At 41.0% G+C, this 19,891-nt stretch overlaps 1 protein-coding gene across 1 annotated transcript; it reads right to left on the minus strand.

Moving 5' to 3' along the window:
* Positions 1-5,480: 5,480 nt before the first annotated feature.
* On the minus strand, positions 5,481-18,904 carry GAS2L3 (growth arrest specific 2 like 3). Its single transcript, XM_063133731.1, has 8 exons — positions 18,886-18,904; positions 18,265-18,433; positions 16,748-16,866; positions 14,363-14,504; positions 9,797-9,860; positions 9,278-9,416; positions 7,822-7,929; positions 5,481-7,333 (listed from the first exon to the last, which is right to left on the minus strand). Exons 1-8 carry the CDS (start codon positions 18,901-18,903, stop codon positions 5,939-5,941), a joined length of 2,154 nt encoding a protein of 717 aa, XP_062989801.1. The 5' UTR covers position 18,904; the 3' UTR covers positions 5,481-5,938.
* Between the last annotated feature and the right edge of the window lie 987 nt (positions 18,905-19,891).

Here is a 19,891-nt window from a genome sequence, read left to right on the forward strand (position 1 = left end):
TAATATAATTTTATATTTGGGAGTCATAATCCTCCTTTTTTGTGTGTTAAATACCACCTTTTTTTATTTAATCTCGCTTTCCTATCCCCATTACAAAAATTATTTAAAATATTTTGCCAACTTTTTATCTCTTTTTCAGATATTCTTATTGGTAACATTCTAAATACAAAATTTACCTTTGGTAATATCTTCATTTTTACTAAAGCTATTCATCCAAACCACGATAAATTTAATCCTTTATATTTTTCTAATTTATCTATAACTTCTTTTTTTAAGTTGTTTAAGTTCTCCTTTTCTAAATCCTCTGAATTTTTTTGTAATTTTAATTCCCAAATATTTAATCATTTCTTTAATTTTCATATTCTTCTCTTTACTTTCCCAATCTTTCCCTTCCTTTTTAGTATAATTAAGTAACATCATCTCTGATTTTGTCCAATTTATTCTCAATCCCGTAACTTCTTCAAAATCCCTCAGATGTTGCTTAATTCTTTCCATTTTCTCTAATGGATTCTTAATTGTCAACAATGTATCATCTGCAAACATATTTTTTTTAATTTATTTTTTATTGCATCCTACTCCCTCTATATTATCGTCTTCTCTTATCACATTTGCCAATAGTTCTATAACCAATACAAATAGGACCGGTGAGAGTGGGCATCCTTGTCTAGTTCCTCGGGCCAGTTGTATCTTTTCTGTAACTCCATCATTTATCACCACTGAAGCTGTATTTTGTGAGTATAATTGTTCAATTAAACCTTTGAATCTATCTCCAAACCCCATTTTTTCTATTATTCTCTTTAATGCTTGCCAGCTCACACAATCAAACACCTTAAATATATCTAACGCTATTATTCCTGCTTTTGTCTTTATCTTTTTTACCTCCTGTACCGTGTTGAAAACTCTTCCAACTAAGTTATGCATTTGTCTACCCGCCACAAAACCACACTGATCCTCCCCAATATAATTACCTATAAAAGTATTCATCCTCCTTGCCATTATAGCTTAAAAATTTTTTGCATCCTGATTTATTAATGAAATAGGTCTATAGGAATCTGGGACCTTATCCAGTCCTTATCCAGCTTTGGAATTAATATAATTAATTATTGTTCCCACGATGGTGGTATCTTCTCTCCTACCATTATTCCATTATATAATTTCAATAATTTTGGTACCAACATTTTTTTGAATGTTTTATAATACTCAGATCCCAATTCATCTAACCCGGGGGATTTACCCCCTCTCAGTTTCTCAATAGCTTCCTCTATTTCCCTTTGAGATATATCCTTCTCCATCAAATTTTTATCCTCTTCTATTAGACCCTTCTTTATATGTTTATCTATATATATCTCCGTCTTCATCTTTAGTGTGTCCTTCTCTTTATATAATTCTTGATAAAATTCCTGAAATATCTTTATTTTCCCTTTCATGATACTACATGGTTTTCCTAGTTTATCCAATTTGTAAGTTCTTTTGTAGAATATATTCTAAGCCATTTTGTGAGGGCAGTGTGCCCTGAAAGCAGATTAAAACTGTTTGGATGGATGGATAGACAGAATATTTATGTGGGGGTAAACCCCATTTAAGTCAATGGCCTGGTTCAATCAACAGGCTAAACCATGCTGCTTAACCACAAAATGGTTAACGGAATGCATGCATTCCATTAACCATTTTGTGGTTAAGCAGCATGGTTTAGCCTGTTGTCTGAACCAGGCCAATGGAAGTTACTACTGAAGAGACATATAGAACTGCGGTGCCGGTTTCCAATTTAAACAGCAGCATAGGCATGTTGGAATAAAAAGGTCTTTGCAGCCCACTGAAACCTCTTAATGGACATCTCCTGGGAAGACATTAGGGGATACCACAGAATAGGTCTCATCTCCAATGCACTGTACCTCAGATGGCAGGAGAGCCAGGAGCACAGCCTCAGCAGTGGAATTCAATGCTTGGGCAAGTTTATAAAGATTATATTACATAAGAAGGGGATTCTTGGAATATGCTGGTCCGAGGTCAGTTAGAGCTTTAGCGATCAAAACCAGCACCAGGATTAACAACGTAACAGACTTTGTTCATGGAAGACAAATATAAAGCAATGTGAGTGGACATTTAGCTGCTTTTTAACTAGCACCCAGTAGCTTCCCTGCCGCTTCCATCCGGTCACATTGGAGAACAGAGTTCACTACACGGTGCTGTCCACCAGAGGCCCCCACAGTATCAGCAAACCTTCCATCATTTTTAAAATGATCCTTCTGACAGAAAATAACCCAGATATTCAATGGGAAAGAGGAACTGAATTCACAGAAGTGGATGGTGATGCAGCTATTGGCTAATTTTAAAACACTACCTGTATTATGATGATATTCTAGTGCCTGAATCACAAGCAGGGATCAATTCTAAAGCACATTTTCATAGATTGCAAGAGAATGGGGTAGAATTGCCATGGTTTTCATGAGATTTTCCTAGAGTTATGTTGTTGGTGATGTTTCAAATTTGTCTTGGGTATAATTGTATGCATCTCTGATTTTTAAATGTTTTCTTTAGCTATCCTACGCATGTTTAAACAGGAAAAAAATGTCTACAATTCCTAGCACGGCAAGATGAGTTGTAGGCGTTTTTTCTGTCTAGCATAGGAATGTACCCTTAGAAGCTTTTGTCACCGGGCTTTAGACACTGTGCAGTTGCGCCCCATTGTTCATGACGCAGCCATGTCATGCTATTCCCCATGAAGCTGGGCCTTTTTGCCATCTCATTTTCACATTGGTTCAATGTCACCATGGTTGTTTGTCTGTCAGTGGTGGCTTCATTTAAGAGAGTGGGCATAGCTAGGGGCAGATCCCACTTTGGGGAGCACTAACTACCACCAGCTCCAGATTCACTTCTAGCAAATTTCAGTGGCTACTATGGGTAAGTATTCCATCTTAAAGTGACTGGGGGTTTACAGTTTTTCTATATTCACCACCAACGGCATCCTGTCAATTCTGCTACAAGTGAATGTCTCCATTCTCTTCTTATGACAGCAAATAATCCATTTACACAAAGGGATGCTGGTGACAAGCCTTAGCTCTGCTTTGCATGGAGAAGGGTCCAGGTTCAATCCCTGGCATGTCCAGGTTAGGATTGAGAAAGACCTTTCCCTTACTCCAGTGAATTGCTGCCAGTCAGTGTAGACAATACTGAGCTAGATAGACCAATGGTCTGACTCAGTAGGAGGCAACTTATGTTCCTACCCAATTACAGCTCATTGTGGGATAGTGGTTAGTGTTGGACTAGGAGCAGACACACATTTAAATCCCTGTTCATCCAGGTTACCTGCTAATCACAGACTAGTCACTATATCCCAGCTTCATCTACCTTAATGAATTGCTGTAACAAAACAGTGGCTGAGGGTAGGGTGTGGGCGAGAGAACCATGTAGCCACCCTGAGCTCCTTGAAGAAGGGTAACTACCTAAAATAAATATGTGATAAACTCACTCCCTAGAGTATTGTGGTACCTTAAAGACTAGCAAATTTATTATGGCATAAGCTTCCAACGTGAATGCAGGAGGAACGCCCAGAGGCACGTTAAACCTACATGGACTTTGCACCTTGTTCCAGATGCAGCTCCATGAGCACACACTGGCCTCAACCCCCATCACTCAGAATTGGTAGGCCCAGTTGGATGCACAAGGCCGATTTGCTGGACTGTGTGCATTAACTTCCAAATGCTTGTAGCATAGCTACAACAGTCTACAAAGCACTTTTAATCCCATTCCGTGCTACCGGGCACACACATCTTTATACCAAAGAACAGAGGTGGGGGGGGGTGAGAGAGAGAGAACATGAGATAATAAAGCTAATGTCTATACTGCAGTAACAGAGACCAAAAGACATTTTGGGGGGTGACTAAGCTGTAGCCTGTTGTGTGTCTTTTTAAAAATCCATAAATAATTGAAACTGGAAGTGCAGAAATCAACACTATACCATTAGCTATACTGGCTGAGGATGATGGGAGTTGCAATCTAACATCTGGAAGGCATCAGGTTTGGGAATGTGAGCTATCGCCCTGCAGCCTTAAAAAATGAGCCTGTCTGATCCAGCTAAGCAAGGGACTCCGTGCATATAAGCAAGCATTGCCTGCCGAATCAAGAACTGGTCATAAACTGTTCTGTGCATTGCCTGTGGATACAATTCTTCACACTGCATTGTTTCCCAATGGAATACACATTCAAACACACAACGTCCATCTACATCCTACTACAACTAGTTAGGCATAAATATCTTTTTAAAGTGCAACTAGAGCAAGCTCAGGGTGTGTGCATGACTGGCCATTTCAGCTTCAAGAAACAATGGATTACCCAGTTTTGGACAGAAACCACAATTTAATTCAGTGAAGGTGAATTTCATCTTTGTTTGCAATGTATATTCAAATAACATGCAGATATTTGGCAAAAGAACGAAATTCCATAGTCAGTACTTGACAGTGCTTTCCTTAACACCCACATACAAATTTATTATTCAGGAATTACAGCAACCTTAAAAAATTGCCAAAAGTAGTGCTTTAACAAGGACACATCTATACATACAGTAGTATGCACCCATGCAATTAATCACCCCCGTGCTTGAGAATGTACAACTTTGTATGCAAAGAAATTTAGACCCAGCTACTTTGTCACCAATGTTAGTTACATGTAAGACGTTGCGCTGCACGTGGTAGTAGTAATGCAATAAAGAATGCATTATTTAGCTAGCTATATAAGATATAAATATAAAAATCACCGAGGCAGCTTATTTGAAAGGCATTTCGGTTGTGCATAGAAATTAATTCATATGTGAAGGTTGCGCTCCCACTTTGCAGACGCAAGCATATTTCCTAAAATTCTACAGGGTGTTCTTCTCCCATAGGGAGATTTGGCTAATGAATTTCAAGCATGCAGTCCTCCAAGCGCTGGGGCTGTGTAACTTCCACTCACTTCAGAAAGACCAACAGCGCACCAGCACGCATTAAATTGTTCCTGTGCAATCATGTCCATAGTTTTGCTTGCTGAAGCTCAACCGAAGGCTTGAACAGACCATATAAACAAACTAGAACACATATCTGGACTGATACTTGCAATATCTCATGATACAACTGATGAAGAGCACATCATGTGTCAAGGCACTTAAAGAGATAGTGTTTAAGGCCAAGATTTGTAAAGTGTTCTTAGTGACCTGGTTGCACTGAAAACCTAATCTGACTTGCAGATTTTAATAAAATTAAAAAAAAACAAGTAACAATCTCAACACAGGAGCACTAAAAATTAGGCAGTTGGATCTCTGTGTCATATAAATTACTCATCCAGGTTGGATATTCGTAGTTACTTGGAAACAAAGTAATTACTTGAATCTTATTCTTATTGAAAATATTGTTCGTCTACAACAGCAAGGCCAGATTCCAACATTCACTTTTGACAAAAACTCTCTTGACACAAAATGCTCATGTCAAATCAGTGCACAGGCATTTTTCTAAAGAGGCCTAAAATCAACAGTAAACACAGAATATTTTTGATAAGGCTGCCTCCCAACAGGCAACACCCCAAAACTACTAATATAGGAGACTGCCATTCTCATGTTTCCCCCTGATATGGTAAATACTAGCTGACACATGAGACTCATTTAGAAGTATGTGCCGTGCAAAACTGAGAAAGGAACATTTTATAAGGACTTTTATCACATCAAACATAGATATGGGAAATGGACCCAAGGTTTATATATTCCACATTAAAGTGCCTAATGTTGATCACTAGGGAAGGCTGATATAAGTTCTAGAAAACATGTTGTTCACTGACTAATACAGCTGATCAAACTGCACTGTGTAAAACAAGAGTAAGCATTTCAGTTACTGTATTGCCATTTAATGTTAGCATTCTCTTAAATGAAGCAGCTACTGGAAAGAGAAGGAAACCGTTTACATTCCTGGTTATCTTACTTTTTGAGTTTCTTATTTCCAGTCATAACAAAATAATTATCATCTTGTTTACTTTTCAGTGTAGGATCCTTTAACCCCCCAGGTGTTCCCTTAGTAGTTACAGTTGCAATCTTTACTTTTAAAAGAGGGTTCTTAGAAGTTGAATCAAGGATTTTCTCATTCTTCTTGGAGGATTTAACCAGCGATTGACTTTTGGTGGCAGCTTGCATTGGCTTTTTTCTGGTTTCATCTATGGTGGACGTTTGGGGAAGACGCACAACAGACAGTGGAGTACGCTCAGGATGTACCCGAGTTCTCACACTGCTACTTTGGACCAATATGTTCTTGGCTGAAGAATGATTGTTAACAACTGAAGATGCATTTTTACTCTGTGATACTAATGTAGAAGTTGATTTACCTGCAGTAAGCGAGGATGTAGAACCCAGCTGCTTGGTGCTAGTAGCAGTTTTGATATTTTTGGCCTGGCTGGTTTCTGGCATGCCTCTGTAGGAGCTGAACTGTGTTGGTAAAGCTTGAGTGTTAGTTTTAGGAACAGTTTTGGTTGGTATTGGAGAAGACTGTTGTGAGTACGTTGATTTAGGAACATGTAAATTTCTGTTAGTTGGCCTTGTAGATTTTGCTGAGGTTTTCGAAAGAGGCTTACATTTGGCTGCAACACTGATACCAGCTCTGCTGTTAGTAGAATGATATTCTTTTTCCAATGCCACTCTTTTAGTTGTTCCAGGTAGCTCAGAAAGGTTACTTGTTGAACAAGAAATGCCAGGATGTGACATGACTGGAGAATTACAGGAGCGTTCAAGCTTGACTGGTGACATGATACGTTTCTGAAGCGATTCTGAAGAAGTCACAGCAGTTCTTAGTAAGCCCACTGAAGAACCTTTGTTTATAGGTTGTACACATTTCGAAGCAGAAGTTAGCTTATGAGAAAGAGGTGGTTTTTTTGAAGCAGCTGTTGAAGATTTGGAAGCTGTGCAACTGTTATTTACTGAAGAGCCTTTCGACTTGGGCTGGCCCAATACAAATTGGCTTGTAGGTGGTGTGTGCATTCTTGCTTTTGGGGAAGAAAGTGCAGGTGATATAGGAAACCTAGCTGCTGCTTGCTTTGTATTAGCTACACGAGAAGTCTTTGCAGCTGAAACAGGAGTAGAGGGCTTTGGATTTTGTGTTTGGTACATATCAATAGCAGATATGGGGTTCATGAGTGGGGGCTGTGGAGCTCTAGCAGATGAATTGGGAACAGTCTCATTGGATGGACCTTTTTGAAACGCCAAAATCTTTTGTTCTAATGTTGCAAACTGCAGCACTCGGCAAGGATCATACTTCAGTAGAAACCCTTGAAGGGTATCCCAACCTCCACCAACACGGACCATCACGTGCTTGCCATGTAACATCTGGCAGGAGAGGAGAGAAAGAATAGATAGTGAGATATCTGGTTATAACCTCTTATCAGCCATAACATTCAGCCTTCCCCTGGTATCCTTTGATAGCGGATATTTGCCAGCCCTCCTCAGAAATTACCGAAGACCACATCTCACATCCTAAAAACACTTCTAAGTGCAGACCAAGAGAGGGACAGAAGTGCAAGCTATCAACTAATACATCAGCAGACCAAGAGAATTATTGCTGACACAAGAACAGCCTTCCATACAAGTGATGAGCCAGGATGACATCACCAGGATAATCTGTATGTACATACTATGTTTTAAATCAGTTTTTATGTGTTTTATATTCGTTGTTGTTCCCTGCCTCGATCTAAGTGGAGAGACGGGTAAGAAATAAATCATCATCAATCATCATCATCTTAACGTCTGTAGGAATGGGATTACATCCAGCCCAAATCATTGTAAGAGACAGAAATGTTTTGAGAAACTGCACTTACTCGTATGAAGAGTATTTTATCTCCTAATCTATAGCGTCCTTCAGATAAGTACTCAATTGAAAACCTATGAGAGCAGCTGCAAGGAGGATCTTCAGCAATGTGCTTAACCTATTGTACAAAGATTTCATGTTAATTTCTTCATTTTTAAACAATAAGGCTAAATGTGAACTTCCTATTTTGCTATAAAAATTGCATCACAGAAAGCCAAAGTAATACCCATTTCAATATGAAGATCTTTTCCTTCTTTCTCAAAACTCCCAAACAGGTAATAAGCTCATACAATGCAGAGGAAATAAAGAGCATTTCAATAGTTTCCGATATAGTTATATTTGTAACAGCATGAATTTCCTATTTCCTGCATTGTGATCTAATTTCCCTTGGCTTGAGTACATAGGTTTAGGATTGTAAAGTTAAACTGTAATCCCACGCATAAGTGATCTGATTTGTTTTCCTGGTTTGTTACCCAACATTAACCCAATATTCCCCAGTTTGAACATAAAGGGAAATTCTGGCTTTGTACAATTCAAGATCTTCGCACTGAAGATGGCTTGCAATGGGAAGAGGGGAAGAGCATTTATGACCTCATAAAGTATGGTTTGTGAAACCTGGAAAGATCATCCAAACCATGCCAATACTTTTGGGCGTTAAGGCCAATGGAAAAGGATAACTCATAGCCACAGCATTTAGAGCCAGGTGCTTATGCATTCCAAGATGGAATTTGGAATTCAAAATGGAACCTGAGACTTAGACCAATATACCTAGCACGCCAAAGATTATCATGTCCGCCACCACAGGTCAATACTATGCAGGCAAAAATTGCCATGCAGAGCACAACTCATAATTATTTCCACAGGAAGAACTGCACTGGCATTTCATGTGTTTCCCTGTCCTAGCACAAATTGAACATTCTCTATGGAGCACATCGGAAACTCTTTATTGGAGTCAGTAAGTTTATACAGACACCAATAAAGCCTGTGTAATGACTCTTCATTGGAGTCAGTGAGATCAGCTTTTCAAATGAGATTCTATTTGCATACACACTCAAAAGAGGATAGAAAACGTAAGTAATTCAGTACAGCAGACTTCCAGTTCGGACATACAGAATAATCATATAGTCAAACTATAGAATTCTCCACCACAAGATGTCATGATAGATGTCACAAACTATGGATACTTTAAAAGAGGTTAGACAAATTAATGGAGGATCAATCTATCAGCGGCCACTAGTCATAATGGCTTTATGGTAACTCCTGTAGACAGTAGATTTCTGAATACCAGTTGTTGTGGAACAGGAGTGCAATATCATCCTCCTGCTCATGTCCTACTTGTGGGTTTCCCAAAGGCACCTGATTGGTCACTGTGTGAACAGAATGCTGGAGTAGATAGGCTTTTGGTCTGATCCAGCACAGCTCTTCTTATGGTCTTAATCACTGGACAAGATACACATGATACATACTGCTTCATGTAGTTCTCCATGTTGACAACATGATTTGGGGGTCATGTCAGGAGCTACTGCATCAGAGGACATCAACAAGGTTTCTTCTAATTCAATTTCCTTCTCCAGTTTTACTAACACAGGAGGTTCAACTCCATATCTAGAAAAAGAGACAGGTGGGGAGACAGGAAAAGATAATGCATTTGGGTTAAGTTCTGAAATAAGGAAGGGCAAAACAGTGTGAGCACGGCTACTACATGCCTCTCCCATTCCAGGCCTCCCTACTGAGGAGTTGCTAGTAGAGCAGCATCAGTGGCAGGAACCTCCAGCAACTGACCTCTGCCTGTGGAGGCTTGCCCATGGAGAGGGGAGTCCAAAATGTCCTACAGCCCCTGGGAAGTCCTCTCAGGTGACGTAGGTCTGAATCTCTTAAAAATGAATCTCTTGCACTCTGAATCTCTTAAAAATGTATCTTTAAGAAACCTTTTAGATGCTCACTATGCATTCCAAGCTTCTAGTCAGACAGCAATGAATACACACCTTGATACAATGCGACCAATTTCCAGTAGGCAAAGGTACACTTGTCTTGGGTCCTTGTGCAAAACTGTAAGGAAATTAAAAAGGTTAAGGGGGAAAGGTGGTTCTTTGATGCAGCTCCAATCACAGCAATTCCTCTGAGGTCAATAGAGCTTGCCCACACTAAACAGCTTTGGGATTGCAGGCAATGGCCAGGATTTAAAGTTTCCTAGAGCTCTGATTTACATGGAACTCTGCACTACTAGATTTGCGCCATTCTGTTCACTGTTGGGGAATGTTCCTTATGTCTAATCCCACTTGCACACAGAGGATCCTCTGACACGGAAAGATGAATATGATAGGTACCATCACTGTAAAAATCTGAACATCAGATGACAGAAAAAGGATTAATCCCACCAATTATTTGTGCTTTTGTTCCAATTTCTTAGGAAGATTCTTTCTGGAAAAATCACACTCAAGCAGTCTACCCTGTGCGTTTAAGTGTACAGGCCACATTAGAGCATTACAACCCCACGGGGGTCATCAGAGAAGGGCGGGTGCGCTGGGGCATTTCTTCTTCTCTCCCAGTGTTTTGCACAAAGTCACTTACAGAAAGTTTATTACTGCCTGGGATTTCAGCCCCAGGCCTTCAAGTTCAAGAGAGCTTCGGCTATGGGGCGGTATATAAATGCGCTATATATATATATATAATAAAAATAAATATAAGTATTCAGTAGACAACACCATTAAGCTCTCTGCATTGTTCAAATGCAAAGGAGATGTGCAGAGCGTCAGAGCTACATGCCCACACATGGGAATCCACTGCCCAAGCACAAAACCACTCCTTATTTTCCCCCATCCAAAAATGCTTGCTAAAGGGCACTGCAGGCTAAAAGGAATTCAGCCCCTCTGATTAGACTACTTGCCAAGAATACACAAAGCTGGCATTTATGCCACAAAGCCAGCAACTGTAAGGAGTCAGCGGCCTTCCAAATACTTCAAGCTACGTGCATAAGAAAAGATGCAATGTTGCGCAAGCTGATTGACCAATTCCAAGAGGGACAGATTCTAATTATAACTTTTGCTGGTTCTATTAAGAAAAACTAAAAATAGAAGTGAAGAAAAATAAGTATCTATAGTTTAGGAAAAGTATGTTTCCTCTAAGGACGGTGGGACTCACAGGGCATTGCCAATTAAGCTGCCTGAAGTGCAAAATCAGTGCTTATAAACTAAATTTTACGATACATTTCACAAACAGTCCTAGATGCTATTATTGTTGTGTGTGTTTTTGAACAACTTAACACATCAAACATGTAAAGGTCGTGTTTCAACAAGCACAACCATTGCACAACAACTTAAGTAGTACTTCTCACACAGGGCTTGGACTTAAACAGGTGTGCATCTATTTTTTAAAAAAATACAATGCTGAAACCTTAATTAACAATGCAATCTTGAGCTACTTTTCTTAATGAGCATTCAAAGATTTTGCTCCATCTGGAAAAACCTGGTGTAGTAGCTGCTGGTTGCAAGGTCCAGCCAGAACACTGGAGGCAGATAGTTCAACCTTCCAGGTGCCAACCCAGTGCAAGATCTATTCAAGTTGACATGGTATACTGCTCAAGTGCTTTGAAGGTTAGCCCTGAACCTGTTTGACATCTTAAGAAGACACCTTAAACCACAGCTTTAACCATGGTGGTTAAGCCAGAAAGCCAGGCTGTGTTCAGAAATCACCTTAAACCATGGCTTTAACTACGGTGACTATGGCTTTTTGCCATAGACACCTAGTTAGGAAGGAAAAATCCAGGGGAGGAGAATCTCAGGTTCATGTTTCCGATGCAACATGTCAAGTACTAATAGACTGTTGACAGTGCAGGCACAGAGTGTTTAACTTGGCTGTCTTCATTTTATGCAGAAAGTGAAACAGAATCGGAAGGGTCCTAGTTGTCATTTAGGGCATTCCTGCCTTTGGGGGAAGGGATCAATCAATTCAGTGCATCCAATTCTTGAAAGGCATATTGCACAGTCCATAGATCCATCAGGAGAACACACACAGTTTGTATGGGAAGAGAACCCTGCACGGGTACAGGGTATATCCTAGATACTACAATCAGGAACATGGAAGGCTCTTAAGCAAACATGCACAACTTTTATCATGCAGTCTACCCAGCCCTTCATTACCAAGAATATCGTTTGTCACCAGGAGGGAACTGGGCATTGATTGCTTATACCAACACATAGCCAGAACGTTGAAGCATGTGCCCTGCTCTTTGTAGGGAACCATAGCAGGAGGAACTATAAAGCAGCTATGGGAAAGACAAAGATTTTACTCAAACAAATGCAACGCCCAGTCACATCCCCTTCCCTCCAACTCTTTCTTATCTGCATCAAGGTTTAAGATTGCTTTCTGCAACCCTCCCAATACATTAAGACCGAGATGAAGAACTTGTGGCCCTACAGTTGTTGTTGGACTTCAATTCCTATATGCCCAGGCCAGCATGGCCAATGGTGCATGATGGGAACTGTGGTGCAACAAAATGTGGAGTGCCACTGGTTCCCTACCCCTACATTAGGAGATGCTGATCCTTGGAACTCCTCTCTTCTCTTTTCAGGCTTTGAAAAGGGCAGGTCTTCACGCAGCCGTAAGAACCAGGGAGGGTCTGGCAAGCTCCAGCGACCCTCACCAGTTGGGTCTATTTTACTGCCTCGGGTTCTGGTCCTTTAGAAAAGCCTGAGTCTTCTTCAGTCACTGACCTCAGTCCTGCTTCCTGGACTGGCCATATTCATCAGTGGTGCTGCTCAGAAACTATCCAATACAAGGGCATGGTTTTCACCATTTTGGTGCCTGTAGCAGTTGAAACCTCATAGAATCATAAACTCATAGAAAAGCAGAGTTGGAAGGGGCCTACAAGGCCATCGAGTCCAACCCCTTCTCAATGCAGGAATCCACCCTAAAGCATCCATGACAGATGGTTGTCCAGCTGCCTCTTGAATGTCTCTAGTGTGGGAGAGCCCACAACCTCCCTAGGTAACTGATTCCATAACCTCATCCTTCCCCTCTCTCTTGTCTCTTTCTAGTTCTGGTTGGAGACCCCACATGTCACCCATGCTTTGCCAGTTTACTTTCCATATTAGTGGGTATGTGGGGTAGGTGGGTTTGACCATTCAAACCTAGTGTAAGATCTTGAGTAGAGAATAAATGAACAGCTAGGCTCGACTTGTGAAGAAAGCTTCCTCCCCAATTCCAAAGAACATTTGCTTAAAACTCCCTAAAAGGCAAACAAAGCACACTCAAATTTCAAAGGGAAAGAAGTTTCTTAGAAGCAAGTCCCTGATCTCAGAGGCTTCTGAGTATCCAATACCCTGTTGGGTTGGTGCTGGCAAAGCAGGAGGAGTCACAGAGCCAATTTTCGCCTTTCTGCCCCCCACCCCCTTTTACAATTTTTTCTCTAGATGGGCCTTTGAGCCTGTTTAGACAAGGTGTGCTATCAGGGGTTGGGCCAAGGATGGAGAGGCCATAGGATTTCTCATATCCCTGCTTCTCTTCTCTCATCCCTTCCCACCGGAACGTCCCCTTTTCCCCTCCTTCCGAGGCCACATTTAAGTCCTCAGGAAGCAGCTGGCATAGTTCTTTCCATGGCCACTGTGTGGGATGGCAGTGGGGGACTCAAGGCCCCCCTCCCAAGGTCGTAGCAATGTCTACAGTCTTGGGAGGGGGACTCCGAACAATTCTGTGTTCCCAGGGACACTCTCCAATGTCTACAGCTGAGTCACACTTCACACTTACATTTTTGGCAGTAGTGAACATGGTGAAGCCACCACAGTTGTTACCATGATGGACGTGCCAAGAGGTTTCAGTACTTTGACTCATCACTTCCTGACTCAAGCCAGCATTTGAACATTTGACAGGAAGTGGTGATATCATAAGATTCTTTTTGCTTCTGTAATCGTTTAAGCTATTTCAGAACATCGTTTCTGCTATGGCAGGCGTGATCAGCTTCCAGGGCTTGGAGGCAGCATCACCCCACTGGATCCCTGGCACATGCCTCCCCTGCCACATAAGGCTGCTACTGGCAGAAGTGGCTGCCACCAAAGAACAGGGCTCTCAACAGCCCACCAAAGAGTTGTTGGGAGCCCAATTTTGCTGGGAAACAAGGCATGCATGTGGTCCCCATGCACCTTGTATTCTACCAGAATCGCTGGGATTTTGGGCGTGAAGGACCGGGTGAAGGCCACACAAATAGCCAGGAGAGGCCACACATGGGCCAACCCTGTGCTATGACAAAGTCTTGAAGAGCAACAGCAGGAATGTTTTCTACTTCCCAAAAAGATCAATTGGAAATCTTGATTCTTTTTCTCTTATTTTGCGCTCTATTCAGAATGGGTGGATTTTTACACTATTGGACTTTAAACACAACATCTCTGTGAGAGTCGATCAAGGTACTCTGCAATAAAATCAATGGAACTAATCCTTAAGCATTTCTTGCCTTTATAATAATACATGACAGTAACAACCTGTATCAGAAATTAATGGTCAAGTAGCTTCATGCGGCTGGGCCCAAAATAATCAATGAAATTGTTAGGAATAATTACCTAAACCTTCGGATTCAAAGAGGTAAGTCTCATCCACTCCAATGCACCTGCACCAATTCAGAAAGTTGGCTGTGTTATCTCTAGCAAAGAAGGATCCTGATGGTGCATCCTTCTTACAAGGGACTTTTCTCAGAGGGAAATCCTGGGAAGAGAGAAATGGTGGAGAAAAACATCTGTAACAACTGGAAAACTTGAGACATTTTTATACCATGAGAAAACCCTTACATTCAAAAGACAGTGTGTTAAAAGCTGAAGAGAGGGGAAATAGTTTCATGAGCAAATGGAAAGCACTTTAGAAGATTTTCCAAGGAAAGATGAAACTGCAACAGAAACTAAACTGTTGCATATACAATAGAAATTATGCAAATAGTTTTGACTGGCACTGCTTAGGACTTAACACATGAATAAATAGACCAGTTTGTGGAGGTTAGCCTTTAGTTGTCAAAAGCACTTTCCTCAAAAGGGGAAGAAGACCCAGACTTGCTATGAGCTCTGCTGAAACAGTGATTTGAAAGGCACTTTAAAAATATCTCAGCAGCAAACAAGAACATGCATAAAAGAATATCACATGAAAAATCAGAGCAAACCCTTAAGGTTATATGCAATACTTCTCTGGCAATCTAAAAGTAGTACAAGTTAGTCAGAAGACTTAACATATGATTCACTGGTATTTCTAATGTATTTTGATTCATATACAATTTTAGATCATGATCAGCAGGTTTTCATATCTCCTTCCAAATCATCTTCTCCCTTTTGTAGGGGTGTAACAATTAATTCCGATTACATTCTTGGCCTATAATGTACCATTCCAAACCACTACGTACACCACCCAAGCGCCATTTCAAATCTCTCAATAACTGCTAGCTACACCCATGGGGCAGATCACTTTTTCTCCAATCTGGCCCTACAGGCATGGCTACCTTCATCTCTTAACTAGCCCTTTTCTTCCTAAACGTTTACGTGACCTGCTTCTCTCCAACTACAAACACCTTAACTGCCCATACCTTGTATCAGGCATAGCACTTTGTGCTTTCAAAGCCTCTTGCATGCCACACATCCTATTCCCAACACATACCAACTAAACAACAACCATAAGAACATACGAAGTGCCATGTTGGATCAGACCGAGGGTCCATTTAGTCCAGCATTCTGTTCACACAGTGGCCAACCAGTTGTCGACCAAGGACCAACAAAGCAGGACATGGTGCAACAGCACCCTCCCACTCATTTATTTTATTTCCAAAATCTATAAACCACTATTCACCAACAAGGGCATTTACAGCACTATCTTACTATCCCGCTGGCATTTGCTTCCTTGACCATTCTATTGCATGTTCAGTGCTCAGCAGAAAAAAAGGCATTCCCTAGGGCTGTAAGAAACTAAAGCTACGGCAGTATATCCTAGGATTTCCAGGAATTTGGAAATACACTTGTCTTATTTCCAGGATCAGTTCCTATGAGAAGTTGAGTCTTATATACTAGCTTGGTACATAGCAAAAGCAGAAACATGAGGGCAATTATTCTGGGTAGAGCATAAATGAATTCCAAGAATTGTTGTTCTGAATACATTACCTGAAAATAAGGAAACAACTCTATAGTAGCCTTAGGCCACATGACGCACAGGGGATCCCGGGAGCAGGGAGGGATCATCCCTCCCTTTCCCCAGGATATCACCCTACCCTTTCAGCCCACTTTTTCCGTGGTCTCAGGATGATCCTGAGACCGCAGAACGTGTGGGCGGGCATTGTGGTTTGTCCCGGCTCCTTGCAGTTACTTGTGAGGAGCTAGGAACTGTGCACGGGCCACAGAGCGCCTCAGGAGCTCTGCACCCATCGGGGGTGGGGTGGGGTAGGGAGGGAAAAATTGTTCTAAATAAAAAACTTACCATTTGTGTGCGAGTGCTACTGCGCTCGTCTCCTTTAAAAACAAAAAACAAAATGGTGGGCGCAACACATCCTCTCCCTCTGAGGTCGTCACGTGCTGCGTGTAAAAAAAGGGGGAGATCTCGTGATAATATTGCGAGATCCTCACCCCTCCGTCACGCTAGACCCGTAGGTCTAGCTGAGGCCTTAGTGTTGGGTTCATACATACGGCAATGCCACATTTCCTATATGAGAACACTGTCAGGTTTGCACTCGCCTGCTACATACAGAGGAAGCCATACGTGAACCAGAACACATGGAGTCCATGGATGCCTGATTACACTTGATCACCAATAATGCACTTCCTTGTGCTGTCACAACTTCATTTTATAGGGTAAACATGTATTTTCAGTTTGAATGCTACTTCCTCTGTGCAAACATGGGCAAACATAAGCCTGAAGAGATTAATTTGTGTGAACTATAACCTTCGTGTTAAATCTGTAATGATGAACACAGTACTTACCCTTAAACTATTTGGGTCACAACATTTTTTAACTGTGCTTTGAATAACGCCAATCAACATGCACAGCAGTACACCATTATCAAGATCTTCCAACAATTGTTCTGCTGTAAGTTCTATCCCTGTAAAATAGCCATGTCTTTCATTAGCGTAGAGAAGACAAAACTCAAACTGACAGTTCAAGCATGCATAGATATAAACACATCCTAAATCCACTGGGGAATAACCTTCATCACCCTCCCTTTCTGGTTTATTCATCTGCTTTTGCCCAATTCTGAGCATCTAAACACCACTTCAAACATTTCATACAAACACTGTCAGATAATATATATAATCAAAAAGAAGTTGCAGAAGAACGTAAGAAAAGCTATGCTGAATCAGGCCAGTCAAGGCTTATCCAGTCCAGCATTGTGTTTACACAGCAGCCAACTAGCTGCCTGTGGGAAGCCCAGAAGTAGGACATGAATGCAATAGCACCCTCCCGCTCATGTTCCCCAGCGACTAGTGTATGTAGGCATAATGTCTCTGATAATGGAGGTAATATATAAGCATCAATATTTAATCGGTTTTATGTATTTTACTGTATTTTATAGTATTTTGTATTTAATGTTGTTTCCCACCTCAATCCAAAGGGAGAGGCAAGTAATAAATAAATTAATATGTTGTTGTTGATGATGATATGGCCATCCCTACAGTGCAATGGAAGGAGCCGTAGTGAAGCAGTGGATGAACTACGAGGAAGTCAAAACTAAGTGATACATTTCCTCACGTTTGACACATTAGAAATACAGTGCCATCGAAGCCACACTATTGCGTATAATTGCATTTTTTGCATTTGAAGAGCAATTATTTGAATTGCAGTATATGTTTTAAGCTACAGCTGCACAATGGCAATTAGAAATTAACACTGAAACTGCATGACTGGTCTGTCTGGTCGGTGTTTTAGAAACATAGAGGCATTTAAAAAGATGATAACAAGGCCTTATTATATGTCCTTAGCAAGCAATCAGAGTGGGATTGAACCAGGGAAATAAAGTCAGTTGAACTGTTACTGGTACCTGCAACTATTTCATACATTAGTGAAATCTACCCATTGTGCTACACCAGGGGTGTTGAACCTCTTTCAGCCGAATTCAACTGCAGAGAAGCTCTCGAGGGCTGCATCACAGTGATGGGTGGACCCAGAGGTAAAAGGCGAGAAGCCAAAATAGCAAAAAAAAACAACCAGTATATTGTCCAATAAAGCTTTTACTGCCAGTAACTAAGCCTTAGGAGATGCATTTCCGCCTTTGAAATGGAAAAGAAATTGTGCAAAAGCTGGAACATATGAAACAATAGGAGGCTGGTGGGAGGGGGTGATGTGGGGAAGGGACTGTGAACCCTGAAAGGCTGGATTGGGACCCAAGGAAGGCCAGATGAGGCTCCCAGGCCTGAGGTTCAACACCCCTGTACTAAACCTTGGTTACCAGTAGTTAGGGGGATGGCTCTTCCAAACAGACAAATATTTGTTGTAACTTTACCTAACAAGCCAGACAGCCAGATGGACAGATCCTCCTGCATAGGAACCAGAGTTGCCTCATGTCGGACAGATATCCACTGGTCGTAGAGTAAAACATCTGCTAAGCCTGGGCCATGCCTTGGAGTCAGTGGACTTCGTGGACTTAAAGGGGGATCATCTCCAAACCACACCTAAAGGGGGCATAACAAGCTAAAGGAGACCACATTTTCACATAACTGGCAGGTTGCTAGTTATAACAATTGAACATTATTGCTACCCATTATAAAGCCTTTTCAAAACTGATATGGAAGAGTATTAAGTCAGTAATAACATCATCCAATGATGTTGCCCAAATAATTCACAGTTATTTTAGAGAAGCTTTATTAGAAGTTGAGGTTGTTGGTTTTCTGGTTAGCCTGCTACAATCATGGACTCTGGATTCTAGCACATTCTAAAAAATTCTAGCTTTTATAAACTCACAATATAATACACAGCAAGTTTATGAAACATGAGACTTGATGCTTCATAACTGGCACATTAAATCAACATACGCAATTATCTTCTTCAGAGGTGTATTATCAGACTTGTGTTTGAGGTAGGCAATGATATAATAAATACAGCTTTGCTATTTCACTTCGCCTACCTGAACTGTGTGATGCATGGCGACCGTACTTTCCTAGAAATGAAAAGGAGAAACTTTAAACTAAAACTCATAAACTATTTTAACTGGAGTCACCTCCAGGGTCTACAGATTTATTACTGTGAAAACACAATATAACACACACACACACACACACACACACACACACACACAATGTCATCTTATATCTACAGCCAAAGCATTTCGTCTTGTACAGTACAGGTGACAGCCTACAGTTCATAGGCCACATGCACTCAAGGCACATTTGTAAGGCCTGTCAGATTCAGTCAGAATTCTGGCCCACATGATAGCAGAGGTAAGCTTCAAAATGTAATAGCTAAAATGTCAAAGACTGTGAACCGGGAGAGCTAGAAAATGTAGTAAAAAAAAACACCTCAGGATTTCCAGGTCCATAAGCAATATTTTTCAAGATTGACTAAATTTCTTCTGCATCTCTGAATGGAAATTTCAGAAAAAGAATGTGGTAGCTTGGGACTTGATCATGACTAAAGAACTGGATCAGAGCATTCTTGCCTAGGAACCTGAAGACTATTCTTAATCACTACAGGTAATCAGGCAAGTGGTTATTTACAAGCTAAACAATATACCCCATCCTTCCCCAACTTGGTGCCTTCCAGATGTCTCAGACTGTAACATGGCTGAGGATTGTGGGAGTTGTAATCCGACATATCTGGAGGGAAGCAGGTTGAGAAAAGCTTGATATACACATTGGCCTGATTGACATCACAAGTCACTTACAGAAACAGATTGAGATTACAAATCCCTTACAGAAAGTTGACAGAATTTGAAGTTGGAAATATAGTCTAAGGTAACACTATAGACTGCATTATCTACTTTGCTCAATACCTTCATACTGGAGTTCAAGTCATAATCCTAACTATCGTTGCTCAACTAGGTTACAGCGTTTAGAGCAAACACATGTTTAGATTTTAAATTTACCTTCACAACAACCAGCAGTATAGTTGTTTTTAAAAGTATATACATTTCC

The sequence above is a fragment of the Elgaria multicarinata genome, chromosome 9 (genome assembly GCF_023053635.1).
Source record: "Elgaria multicarinata webbii isolate HBS135686 ecotype San Diego chromosome 9, rElgMul1.1.pri, whole genome shotgun sequence".
Lineage (NCBI taxonomy): Eukaryota > Metazoa > Chordata > Lepidosauria > Squamata > Anguidae > Elgaria > Elgaria multicarinata.